This window comes from Amblyomma mixtum, chromosome 6 (genome assembly GCF_055824585.1).
Source record: "Amblyomma mixtum isolate Tamu chromosome 6, ASM5582458v1, whole genome shotgun sequence".
In the NCBI taxonomy this organism is placed as follows: Eukaryota; Metazoa; Arthropoda; class Arachnida; order Ixodida; family Ixodidae; genus Amblyomma; species Amblyomma mixtum.
In genome coordinates, this window is record NC_143017.1 from 121,696,862 (window position 1) to 121,710,404 (window position 13,543).

The window sequence follows — 13,543 nt, forward strand, 5'->3', positions numbered from 1 at the left end:
GTGCTGCGTGCGGCTCAGGCAACTGAAAAAGGAGGGGAGACGAGAGCAAGGTAGCCGAGTAGGGCCGGCGGAAGAAAACCGACGACTAAAGCTGCCGCTTCGGCTCCCTTGGAGACCGATTACTCAAACGAATTTAAACGGACAACGGCATTGGTAAAATATTCCGTGTGGTATGGGCTTCTTCAAATACACCACCGGTCCTCTTCTTCGCATGGTACTACGTCAGAGAACATTCCTTCGTATGCAAGTTGAACGGGAAAATGCGGGATTATGTTTTTTTTTTCTCTAGAAATAGGACTTATATTGCAAAAAAAAAAAAAAGTCTGGGATTCATATCTAGTGCTAACAAGCGATCGGAGAAGTTACGTGCTGTTTTTCTCTGTACCATACCGCACTTTCAGAGTTGTCGTTGTAGCTTTAATGATATCGTTACAGTGCCAGCGAGATATAGTACTCCAAGGAAGGTACACAAAAATGACCAGAGAAATAAACCTTCCGGATTTTCCATCCGTGTTATGCCGGTAGAAGTAACAATATTTTAGCTTAGCATTGGCTTATGTTGGTCGCAAGTAGCTTCCACCCTTCCTCCTTCCATTCTCTACAGATCGGGCACTAACTGGATTACTCTAACGAAATGACTGCAATATAACTTTTCCCCAGATCCGGATCATGAGAGGGGAATAACTAGAAGAATAAGAATGGGGCGGAGAGCATATGGCAGGTTCTCTCAGATCATGAATGGTACTTTACCAATATTCCTCAAGAGAAAAGTATACAACAGCTGTATCTTACCGGCGCTCACCTACGGGGCAGAAACCTGGAGGCTAACAAAGAGGCTTCAGCTTAAGTTAAGAACAACGCAGCGAGCTATGGAAAGGAAAATAATAGGTATAACGTTAAGAGATCGGAAGAGGGCGGAGTAGGTGAGGGAACAAACGCGGGTTGATGACATCCTAGTTGAAATCAAGAGGAAGAAATGGGCTTGGGCAGGGCATGTAATGCGAAGGCAAGATAACCGCTGGTCCTTAAGGGTAACGGAGTGGATTCCAAGAAAAGGCAAACATAACAGCGGACGGCAGAAAGTTAGGTGGGCGGATGAGATTAAGAAGTTTGCGGGGATACAGTGGCCGCAACTGGCAAAGAACAGGGTTAAATGGAGAGACATGGGAGAGGCCTTTGCCCTGCAGTGGGTGTAGTCAGGCTGATGATGATAACTTTTCCCGGTATTTTTAATGTAATGAATTACTTTCTGGCCTAGTAATTCAGTAATGAATGAATTACATTTCAGTAGTAATTGCGCATCGAAATTAATCAATTACTAGCGAAATTACTTTCATTTGAATGCACTGCTGCTCTTTGTGTCGGCATAGCTTTGATCTCTCGTGCGTTCGGTTGGTAGACTCAAAGGAAGCAACAACGCGCGGCAAGAACAATGTCCGCCTGCGCCTCGAGACTGGCGCAATGCTCTGTTGTCGGGTCACTGGCCGTGTTATTGAATGTATAGGCTGGAGTTGTTGGGGTTCACACAGGTAGCGTGGTCGGGGTTGGAGCAGGTAAGAGAAAGCTGGAGACGGGGCTACGTAGAAGAAAACCAGGAATGACTTCATACATGGTATTGAGATCTTGTTAAAACTGAGACTTGGTGGTCTGAGACCGAGAAGACAGTCTGCCTCCTTTCTCGGGAGTTTTTCGTCACACACAATGTTAACATAGCGCTGCTGTTTGCTGGCCGCGGCGTCTGCCCAAAAGCATGGACCGCGCCTTCTCAATATGAAAGCACTGTAGTGCACCCAGCTCCAGGACCCCAGCTCCAGTCTAGATCCTGCGGGCCCCAGGGTCTCAGGACGACCGCTTTGAATTCGGCAGCGCAGCTTAACTGGGAGCAATAGCAGAGTAGCACGCTGGGTTCTTCCTTCCTGCTCACCGCGCCTTTGCGGCTCTGTTTGTGTCTGAGATTGACTTTTTAGAAATGGTTTAGTGCTTTAGAAATGATATGAAAGACTAAAGAAAATGTTATTTGATATCTTACGTCCCTGCTTGCGTGCGCATGCTCTCTGCTGCCTTGGGTCTGAAGTCAACACTTATCTATTTTTGCCGTCTTTCTCACGCAATACTTCGGCCATACCGGTCGCCAGCTAGCGCTTGTGCGTGTTTATATGTGTTTTTGTGTGTGTGTGTGTCTCGTCTTTCTCGTGGTCTGTATCTGTATGCGCCAAGGCTGTTCACAAAATCATCTTGTATCCCGCTCCACAGATGCAATGACATGTGTCCAGGGCTGCAGCAAGTTTCAAGAACTACGCTTCGTAATTGTTCTGTGCTTCTGTTGCTCCATAGCAGCCGTCGGCTGGAACATCTACTGCAATCATATGCTCATAATGCTATAAAACATGTGCATTTCATATTCTCTCAAAAACTTGTTTCTGTGTCAGTTGAGCCACGAAAACCAAAAAGCGAAAAATGGCGCGCCGCCAGGCAGACACGAGCGCTGTTCGCCTGGTTGACTAGCCCAAGCATTCTTGAGAGAGCTTATCAACCAAAAACTAGAACGAAATTTTCGACTCCTGGTCTTAGGATAACGAGAAGGTACGTTATTTAAAAATACTGAAAGATATCTATAACTACTGCACAGCTATCATAGTCTTCCATAAAGTCAGCAATACAGTTCCAATAAGGAAGGCTGTTAGGCGGGGAGACACGATCTCACCAATGCTATTCACCGCCTTTTTGTATGAAGCATTCCGAGGCCTGGACTGGGAACAGTTGGGAGTAAGAGTTAATGGAGAATACCTAAGTAATTTGCGATTCGCTGATGACATTGCCCTGCTAAACCACTCAGGAGATGAAATGGAAAGCATGATCAATGAGACAGACAGGCAGAGCAGAACGGTGGTTCTAAAATTAACATACGCAAAACTAAAGTAATATTTAACAGTCTAGCAAGGGAACAGCAGTTGGAAATTGGTGGCGAAGTGCTGGAAGTAGGAAGATAATATGTCTATTTAGGGCAGGTAGTGACCAGTGATCCGTATCATGAGATTTAAATAACTGGAAGCATAAGAATGGGGTGCGCGCATATAGGTTCTTTCAGATCACGTGTGGTAGATTACCAATATCCCTCAAGAGGCAACTATGCAACGGCTGTATCTTACCGGCCGGCACTCACCTATGAGGCAGGAGCATGAAGCTAACGAAAAGGGTTCAGTTTAAGTTAAGAACAACGCAGCGAACTATGGTAAGAAAAATGATAGGTGTAACATTAAGAGACCGGAAGCGGGAAGAGTGGGTGAGGGAACAAACACTTGTTAATGGCATCCTAGTCGAAATCAAGAGGAAGAAATAGGCTTGGGCAGGGCATGTAATGCTAAGGCAGGATAACAGCTGGTGTTTAAGGCTAACGGAGTGGACATCAAGAGAAAGCAAGCGTAGCAAGGGTCGGCAGAAATTTGGGTGGGCGGATGAGATTAAGAATTTTACGGGGATAGTGGCCGCAGCTTTCAAAGGACAGGGTTAATTCGAGAGGCACAGAAAATTACTTTGCCCTGCAGTGGGCGTCGTCATATGATGATGAAGGTACTTTCAGTGTTCCTCATAAAACGTAGCCAGTTGCTATTAAACGTTGCTCTACTTCTCGTTAAGACGTGGGAAGAGAAAATCTCGGTTCCTCGTATAACTAATTCGCAAGGAGGCGCAGATGGACTGATATGTAAAACGGCAGACTGCCGAGTTAGTCTGTGCACAGTTGCATAGCGAAACGCGCGACTAACAATCCGATAAAGTGGACGACCGCGTAGGAAAATGTTTTTCTCTGAGTTTTTTATTGAAACGTTCTCGAAGAACACACACTCAAAACAAAAAAAGAAGGTGAAAACGAGGTCTTACAAAGCCAGTAGTTTGCAAATGAATAATTAATTTCTCTCGAACCCAGCGTAACAAGAAAAATAAGCCGGCCCCAGGGTTTTATTTATACATAATAAATTGCTGCCCTAGTCCTCCGGCCGCCGCAGGGTACGGGCACAAGGAAAAAGCTTTTCGTGGGATAAAGCGCTGCGAGTGCCGTTAAAGCCGCTTTGTTGGGCGGGACCCATATTGCGCAGCCCTCTGCAATACCGCGTGATGAACTCAATGCCACGCGTATGAAAGAGAAAAGAAGATGAAATAATAACAAAGCCCTGATGAGATAGCTGGATTTATTCAGAGGTTCGGCGCTATTGTGAACCTGTTTCATCCCGAGAATGATGTTTAATAGCGCGCAACTTTTGTTTTGTAAATTATTTAGTATTATTCTATGTTTTCCTCAGTTCCCAGTTTTTTTTTTTTTAGTTTTAAATATCTTCGCAGTCCGGGCCGCGTGTTCGCTGCTTCATTATTTCTTAAAAGGTCAAGGAAGACTGACGATGGCCTTCACCCCCCCCGTGCGGTTTCAATAACCACTTTGTTTGGGCTTTTGCTGACTTCCATATCCCTGCCCGAGTGGATGTTGTGCATCTGCATATTCTCTTCAATGAGAGAACTGAGAAGCGTATGCTTTTATATTAAAACAAAACAGGAGTCAGAAGAGCTAGTACTGGGGCTATTCGGAATATCATCGTTACGTTTTGGAAAGCTTTAGATACATACAAGAAAATGACGCACACACAGGACAAAGTGCTTCGCCGTGCGCGTACGTCCTTTCCTTCAAAACAGCTAATGGTTTCCAAAAGCGTAAGAAAAATAGGAGTGGTTCTATGCAAATGATTAGCAAAAATCTCATTATTCTATATATATCTAAAACTGGGCAGCACACAAAGCAGCACTTTGTAATCTGCATCCAATTTAGTAATATTCCATACACGCAGCATAATATACCGGCAGTTTCAGATTATTCAGTACAGATTTTATATTAAAAGCCTTAAAAGATTCTTCAGCATAGCGTGGGAAGGTTCATTCTGCGGTAAGGCGGGAATTATTTACGTGATAGAGTAGATGCAGAGACGAAAATAAATAAAAGTAGAGAATAAACATGTTATAGTATGGTTCTGGGCACAAAACTGTGTTAAAAAATTCAAGGCTGCCAATATCAAAGGCGACTTAAGTTTTGAAATATCGAGATCGTCATTTTTGTTCCAGGTATCTAGCATGAAAGTCGTGCTTTTGAGAACTTGGTTTGGTTTTATGGGGTTTAACGTCCCAAAGCGACTAAGGCTATGAGAGACGCCGTAGTGGAGGGCTCCGGAAATTTCGACCGCCTGGGGTTCTTTAACGTGCACTGACATCGCACAGTACACGGGCCTCGAATTTCTCCTCCAAAGAAATTCAGCCGCCGCGGCCGGGATCGAACCCGCGTCTTTCGGGCCAGCAGCCGAGCACGATAGCCACTCAGCCACCGCGGCGGCTCTTTTGAGAACTGGTTATGTTGGCTTTTCCGTGCCGCACATTGATTCAATCGCGTGTCTAGAATTTTAAATGCAGAAAGTACTTTGAAGTTTCGTACGTTTCAAGACGCAGAATATCATGACGTTAGAGTTGCGACAGCAGGTGCAGCGACCCCATTTTATAAATGTTCAGGGTGGGAAAGGCAACTTAAGGTAATCCAAAAAGCGGATTTTTCATTTCCGATCTATCAAACCGCGATGTCGATCCGGAAATTTTCAAAACAGGGCTTGCTTTTGATGCTGACGGCATTCAAGTTAGCAATACAATCTTACACCTTACAATCAAAAATGAAGAAAGTTGACCAGTTAATTTCAACGCACTTAATTTAATCTCTGGCACGAAAACAATCTCTGATTTGCCGCGCAATCCACCTGCGCAGACCGCACCAGATTATCTTTCACGCCTTTTGAAGAAAAAATTATATCAAATAATTTGAAATCCTCGGTTATGCCATTGCGGCTGGTGTCGTAATCTTCTCTTTGAATAAACTTATACGAGACAAACAGCATATAAATGGAATTACAAAACGTTCATGTATTAAGCATGTTTAGTTATATTGTCTTCGTTTGCTAAAGCGATATCAATGTCATTCTCAGTATTACGCTCATTAATCTCAGAGACTTGAAATGTGAGTTGTCCTTTGAGATTACCTTCTTACCTCCATGCCAGGTAGGTACTTGCGTTATTGGTGAAGAGAAAGAAAAACTCCATATAAAAAAAGTACATCCACTGTTATATTGCAGGAAAAACTTTACGTGAAGATTAACTTCACCCTTTTCGTTTCGCTTTTTCTCGCCGGAACTTTTTAATACCACCACTTTTCTGATACAGTCGAGCCCTGATACATCGAACCGGATATATAAAATTATTGCTTATAATAACAGCCAGAACATCCCCTCGAAAACGCCATGAAAAGGGCAGCACTGTTGTTTGTTATTTATCGGACTTGCGTTCAGAGGAGCATTAAATATATCGAGCGACATACCGCGCTCCTTCATGTGGTGCTTCTCCTTACAGCGATCATCGCGGGCACAGGTCGGCTGCTAAGCCGAGGAAACCTGCTGCAGCGCTAGCGGTGTAAAACCGCGTGACCAGGCGAACGCGAGGCATGCTTGATAGTGGCTTTCGGTCTCCTGCACTTATTGCCCACACCATGTGGTTGTGATGAGATCAAGCCAACCTAACTAAAGCGTAGCACCGGCCTTCACCTGGTGTGCTTCGCTGCCGAAGGCATTGCGAAAACCAATTGTACTTTAAATTTAATGATATTATTCGGTTTATACTGAACTTCTAAGAGGATTAGACATCATATTATAGGCTGTGGGTGGTTACAAATCACCGTCTGGTGCGGCTCCCTTGTGAAGCAGGTTAAATTTCCAGCACCGTGTAGGCGGTACACTGTTAGGTCGTGGGCGGGCAACAGGACGCTGCAAGAAGCGTGCAACAGAGCGCGAATGAAATTTATTCTTGCGTCTATGTTACAGATAGGCTTATCTACTTCCATTTTGTTAATGTCGAATTGTCCATATACCACACTAATTTCGAGATCTCCTTCGAGTTCGATATATCTTAGTTTGACTATATCATTATAAGGTAAATAAAATATGAAAACAATCGGTGATGCGAAATATTTGCGGGTTTTCAGCAATGTGTCTTTCGCCTTTGTCCATGCAGTCCAGTATGACGTCACCTGTTCGAGCACAGAGATGAAAGTGGTGGTGTTTCTCAACGACTCATCGTCCATTGCCTACCTGGAGAAGCTCAAGGGCTATGTGGGTGAGTCACAAGCACTGGTTTTACGTCTCGGTCGCATTGTAAAGCGGGCTAGTTTTCTAGCCCTTCAGTAGCAAGGAGGATAAACAGTGAAAACAAGGTAATGTGATAGCCTTTATTGGGAATTAAAGAAAGAGTCCTACTAATTAACTACGCAGCAATCATCTTTCTGTCTCTTATGTTACGTAGTTAACCAATGATCACACAAAAGTGTTGAAGCAAATGCTGCTTGGGCTGTGTCAAAAGCGATAGGCCAAGCTGTTACTGTGCAAGTAAATGTTTTATAATCTTTTATAATGTTTTAACAAGTAAATGTTTTATAAGTAAATGTTTTATAATGGTGTCTTTATTTGGAGTCCAGGCTGTCATTTCAAGCCGAGGAGAGTTGTGTGTCTTTCCTACAAACATGTCGATCTTTAGTTCTGCCGGCGAATCGTGATCTTTTCAACCTAAGTTTCTCAGTGCATTGTCAAAATAATTGAGAGGACCCAAACTTAGGAGAACAATTCAGAGTACGGCGAGTTTCCGCTTCACAAAATGCAGCCTCTGAGAATGCCTCTTAAGCCACCTGATGAAGGTGCCGTACTAAATCGGAGCGACGCTAAAAAATTCCCTAAATATAAAAGCATTGTTCTGCATGTGCACTACGCGTCTGCTTCGAAGTCCTGCTTACCTGTTCGAATACCAGTTAAAGGACAGAAAGCCAAACCGTCTTGGAGAGCTTCACAAAATGTGAATTTCACATGAATAGCAGCAAGAAAATTTTCCACCGAGCCATGAAAGACTGAGCCGAAATTTGCCATTGATTTCGGTTCGTTCGCTCATAAAGTGGTTACAGAAGATAGCCGCTGCTTTAAGAACGCCAGAGAGCGCATATGCAGCTCACATGCAAAGACAAAACATGATAAGTGGGTGGGTAGAATGTCACGTACTTCGTGAATGCGAGTGGTGCCTTCCTTTATGCGAGTGTTGCCTCTGCTGTAGCAATGCGCGAAAATGGATTGAACTCTGGGTTTGCGAGCCAATTTGCGCAGGGCATTCTTCCAAGCTGCCCACTCAGAAGTGCAGTTAGCTTCTATGGGGTTTGCATATTTCTAAACTACTGCGGGGGGCATCATTCGGTTTCCATAGCATGTGTGACCGACCGTAATGCTCTTTGGGTTATCCCCTCTGCCTGTTTCCTCTCATCTGTCTGTTTAATGTGTAGCCGACCATTATACGATAGTATGCAATCAATGCGCTAATACCTAGAGGTCTGGTATTAGCAGAGAGCCAACTTGAGTTCTTGTGCGAAATTAAATGCACTGACCGGAAGTTGCTCACAGCACTAATTTCCTCAATTGGGTTGTAACTGATTAGTTCGCGTGTTCTATTCGTCTCTCTCGAATCCTGCTGTTGTTGGTAGCATTCTGCACATCGATGCGCAGTTTCCTTGCCATTACCGCTCCTCGCCTCCATCGCAGGACAAAGCGGATTAACACTGAGGCTCTTCTTCAGTAAGCCGGGTATCTCGTCGCAATACCTTATTTCACAATGCCTGCTGGCCATGGGTACTGCCCTGTACGTGATGTGGCGTTGCCTGTTTTCCATAAGCGCCTTAAGTGCAGACTTTGTCTTTATAAGCTTACTTAGTCTACCCTCTGTTTGTCCTTTTCTTTCATCTTCCAGTCGTCCCTAGCTCTCTTTTTTATATTTGTATCGCCTAGCAGCAGTCGGAAGGCTTTTTTTAGTTGCCCACGGAAGCTTTACTGAATTTTTTTATATCTTCCTCGCTCAAGTGAAAAGCTTAGCATAAATACGGGGACCAGTTGTATCTGAATTCGATGTGTTTGACTGGCCCCTGCCGTTCAACTTCTGTCACCTGAGGCACTGTCTCTGTGCAGCCTTCCGACTGTCTCGATGTCATTTTAATGTCTTTGCTTTAGGACTCGACACTAATCGATGCTGTGAACAATCGCTGTTTCCTTGCTGAGTTCAGACGTACCTCGCCGCGTGCATTTGCATGCATATTCACACAAACATCGTTATGCACAGAGCGAACAATCCTTTAAGCTTTAACAGCAAGGTATGGAGTGAAATATTTAGGACCAACAGATTCAGGTGCAGGAACAAGAAATTTCACCACTCTTCACCGGCACGAGGAATTTTCAGAGCACGCTGCGACAGTTTATTTATACCTTAACAATATTGGCGATGCTTCGAATAATATCAGAATTTGTCTGGTATCCTACAGCAAGCGATTTTCACTTGTATCACTCCATGAACAATCTTGCCCCCTTTGCTCAAGCAGCTGATTTCATCTTATCGAAGGGAGAAATCTCTAGCAAAGAAATTCTGCATGAAGTGTGTCGTTTCATATATAGTTATTCAGTATATTTTCGGGGCGCTCAAACTATTAAGTAAAATAAGTAGACCATAAAAATTATGTAATGGTGCAAAAAAAAAATAAAATAAAAGAGACATGGAACGTATGTACATACGTCGCGAAAATCAGCTCTCTTGCTCCATTTGCCTCCTGTAAGTTTGCATTGCCCCACATGTCGTCTTTATGCAGAAAAGCCAGCTTCGCAAAGAAGATGGTTGAGTGGGCGGTGGCTTGGGGGCACAGTTGGCATTAGATCTGAAAAAAGTTTTGAAGATATCGATGAATACACACAGAAAGATCCTTAAAATGGTTTTTTTTTTGTAATTCCGTGAAGCATGAAAAAAGAGTTCTAGTTCTGGCTTCTTCTCAGCACTCAAACTTGTTTTTAGCAATGACAGCGGTTATAAATTTCTAGTGTATCTCTTCGTCCATAGCAGGGGTAAGCACGAAATGCGTTGTAGGGAAGGGCAGAGTACATTCGAGGACGGATCATAGAACGTTAAAAAAGGCAAGAAGTTGGGTAGCTGGGCGCTGCGTCGGGCGAATCGCAGACGATCAGCTGTGTATTTAAGAACTGATGCTTGGAGATCAACATATGTAGTGTCGTTTATTCTTACACAGTTGACAGTCTTCATTTCATCCATGCCTTCTGTTATCTACTCAATCTGTTCCGTGTTTTTTTAGAGGACATGGTTGTCGGAGCCGAGGTTTCTTGAGAACGAGCATCGGTTGTCTATGAAATGTCTACTGTTTTCGTTCATAATGCCGTGGCAATATCTTCTCGTCACCAGTTGCCGTGTCGCCACTATGGGAGCGCAGGGCCTCATGGCGATCGAATAGTTTGGCAAGGTTTTAACTTATTCGGCAGAGATCGTGGTTCCCCTTTAGGTGGGGACAACGACCTGCTTGCCCCTTTCAGTTTTCAGGAAAAATTAATTCTTTAACTCTTTCTGGGTATGTTAACATTTGTCCCGCAGCAAAAGATGTATTTATGGCTCAGAAAATTGGATTAAAAAACTTCCTCGCCACTCGACCGAAACTTGGGACATCCACATCGTGAATGGCTTGTTACCGACGTTTTGAAGTTTAATGGCGGTGTGGCGTAGAGTTTGGAATCTGTGTGAAAAGTTCGGTATTGACGTCAGCACTTTACTTGCGAGATCGGCCGATGATGGCGACACCTGCACCTCATTTTTGGGTTTTTTCTTGTTTATGAAAGGTTCATTATAAGTGAGAGTGGTCTCTTTGTTTTACAAAGGTGTAGTCTATGGATACAAGCCAACTTGAATCTGTTTTCTGCGTACCCTTAATACGTCGATTTAGGAAATAGGTTATTACGATACTAGTGAGAAGATTGAAGTTGAAGTGGCTAGAAAGATCGTGTGCAAAAGACATAAGCATTATGAAAGCAAACAAGTAATAACAATACTACATTCCGTGTCGCTAGTCAGATGCCAGACCCCATTCGTCAAGGCAGATTTCGCAATTTTACTCCCTAATGCGCGCACAGATTTCGAACTAGCATTAGCCCTCTGTACTGTATTTTGCTTTAGCTGCCGTTAAACTCTGAAGCCGTGTTGTTATGGCCATTACCATCGCCAATAAGTAAAAACGCTTTCTCCGGTGCCGCTATGCTTTGTTCCTTTTGTTTCATTCTACAGATACGTTTTAGCTCAAAACAGTGCATGCGCATAAAAAAAAAAGTTCGAGAAGAGAACAGCTATAGAGAGAAAACCATTCGTAATTGTTCGAAAAAGGAAACAAAAGCTCTAATACTGTGGAGGACCATTAGCGTGTTGTTTGTCTTTCAGGAAAACGCAGAGCTTCCCCGAGGCCGAATCCATTTGGCTGAGAGAGCGGAAAGAGTGTGCTTTTTTGTTAGCATATTCCGGCTGACATAGCTTTCCCACTTTGAGTTTCTGTTTACGAAACACGATGCGCCGAGCGCTTTGCTCTGTTTTTCATGGTGACGTACTTAATGTCTGCTCAAAAAGATTTAACTTGCCAAGAAATTTTACATCAGAAATAACAAGATTACGCCTAAAACGTTAGCGCAAACATGGTAGAAACATGGCTGTTGTTCTAAGCTTTCGGTGAAAAGTCATTTTGCTCTGAAGTGTCATGTTTTTTTTTTTTTACGATGCAGCGCTTTTGTGAAACGAAGTACATGAAGCGTAAAAAACAAACTAAACGTTCCCAGCTGAGAAGGGTAGAAATGATGGAAGAAATTGACACCAAAGTTTTTCAAGTATTATTTACCAAGTATCAGAGTATCAAGTATCAAAAATCAGATTTAGACTAAACTCATGGGAAAAGAGCGTAATGAAAGCACGCGGCCTAATTCATACTAGCTGTGGTCTGTTTAAAAGAGCTGGCTAAAATCTCGGCAGAGCAGGTTTATTATCTTGGCCTACGCTTCAAGTGAAACGTTGCCAATACGGCGATCTGCCACAGTAGTTCATCTTTACACTCATTGAGTATCGTACTCTTAGCGCTTGCGGGTGATAAGGTATGACATAAAGTTAAAATACTTTACTTAGGCAAGGAAATATTTCTGGCACTGAAAGTTTTTTTTGTTTATTAATCAAACATGTATTTAATTCTGCAATGCCGAGGCAAGAATTTCACCAGTATTGGCACTTACATTTAAGATATGTTTAAAAGAGGTAATAGTTTTATTGAGAATATTATCACTGCACTAAATGTAAATATGGTAAGTAGGCCAACTTCTAACCTGCTTAAAACAACAAAAAGGCGCGCACATTCCGCCGTGTACAGTAAATCAATAGCATAATATAAGGTCTTTCTCCTGCTAATGCAGGTGTAGGCGTATTGAAATTTCAAGTTATTTGGAATGAATAGTTAGTTTTCGCACTGATCTGATCTAACAATGCGGTTTCTACATTTCAAGGGAATGAGACTTTGCCTTGAGTAAAAAATTTCAGAATTGAATCTGCGCAAAGCTTTCAGGATTAGACATCCTTTCGCGAAAGATTGAATAGTTTACGGCGTGTGTTCAATCTCTTTAAAGTGATATCCACGGCACTGCAGAAGAAGCGCACCATATGCAATATTTTGTGATCGCTGTGCTTACCGCGGAGCCTGAATTTTAAGCATGGTTCTGCGTCGTGCTTTCCACATTCCGAAAGCTAAGGGTTATTTTCACTGAAAACATCGCAGAGATTACTCATTAGCATTGATGTTGTGGTGTGCCATCATTTTTTAAATTATTGGCAGTGTTTCGGTCACCCATACACGTCGACGCGTCGAATGCAAAGGTTCCCATGGTTCCCGCGTGTTTCTCAACATTAAATGTTACCTAAGCATCCCTACGCTGTTCAGCGATTGCAAGCACAACCATCCCTGGTGTCGTTGCGGTATAGAGCCAAACTGTTTAGTTTACGGTTAAGTTTAGTGGCACAGGGCTCGAAAGGGGTGCTGCTGTTGCGACAGAGAGAAGTTTCAAGCTGACGCAACTCTGCTTTTTCAGTGCGCCATCTGCTGCGAAGGCAACATTTATTGTCTATTTTTTCCAAAGTTTTCGATCGTGCATGTTCGTTACTGGTACATTTCACGCATTTTAATATAGCCTTTCACTCATAATGTGCTGCACGCGGCGGCCAGACATTCCTTTTTTTGTGCTTTAGAGCCGCGTTCTGACATACGGAATAACAGCTTGTGCATGGCATTTTGTCGCATGTTGTGATTAAGGTTGTTCATTGTTATTGTTGCTGCCGTACCTAACCGCTCGTTCGGAGGTTTCCTCTACTTGTTCGATACCTTTGTCTCACTTGTTCATGGGAAGGCTTAAAGGTGCACTGAAGAGGATTCTGAACTTGTCTTTTTGCCGCGGGAACTCGCTCTACACGTTCCTAGCATTCTTAGAAACTGCAACTTATTGCCCTGTATGGCCGATTTCCCTAATTAAATCGAATTAACGTCCGGCTCCCGCCCTTTTTTTTTGAATTCTGCCTCGTACGATGGGCGGAGTCG

General features: G+C 43.3%; 1 protein-coding gene across 1 annotated transcript in view; it reads left to right on the forward strand.

Moving 5' to 3' along the window:
- Nucleotides 1–13,543, forward strand: part of qsm (Zona pelucida superfamily protein qsm) — a 241,413-nt gene that overhangs the window by 204,198 nt on the left and 23,672 nt on the right. Inside the window, exon 2 of the mRNA XM_089549006.1 lies at nucleotides 7,087–7,188. Coding sequence (XP_089405132.1) covers nucleotides 7,087–7,188 — 102 coding nt within the window. The remainder of the gene's footprint in view (nucleotides 1–7,086; nucleotides 7,189–13,543) is intronic.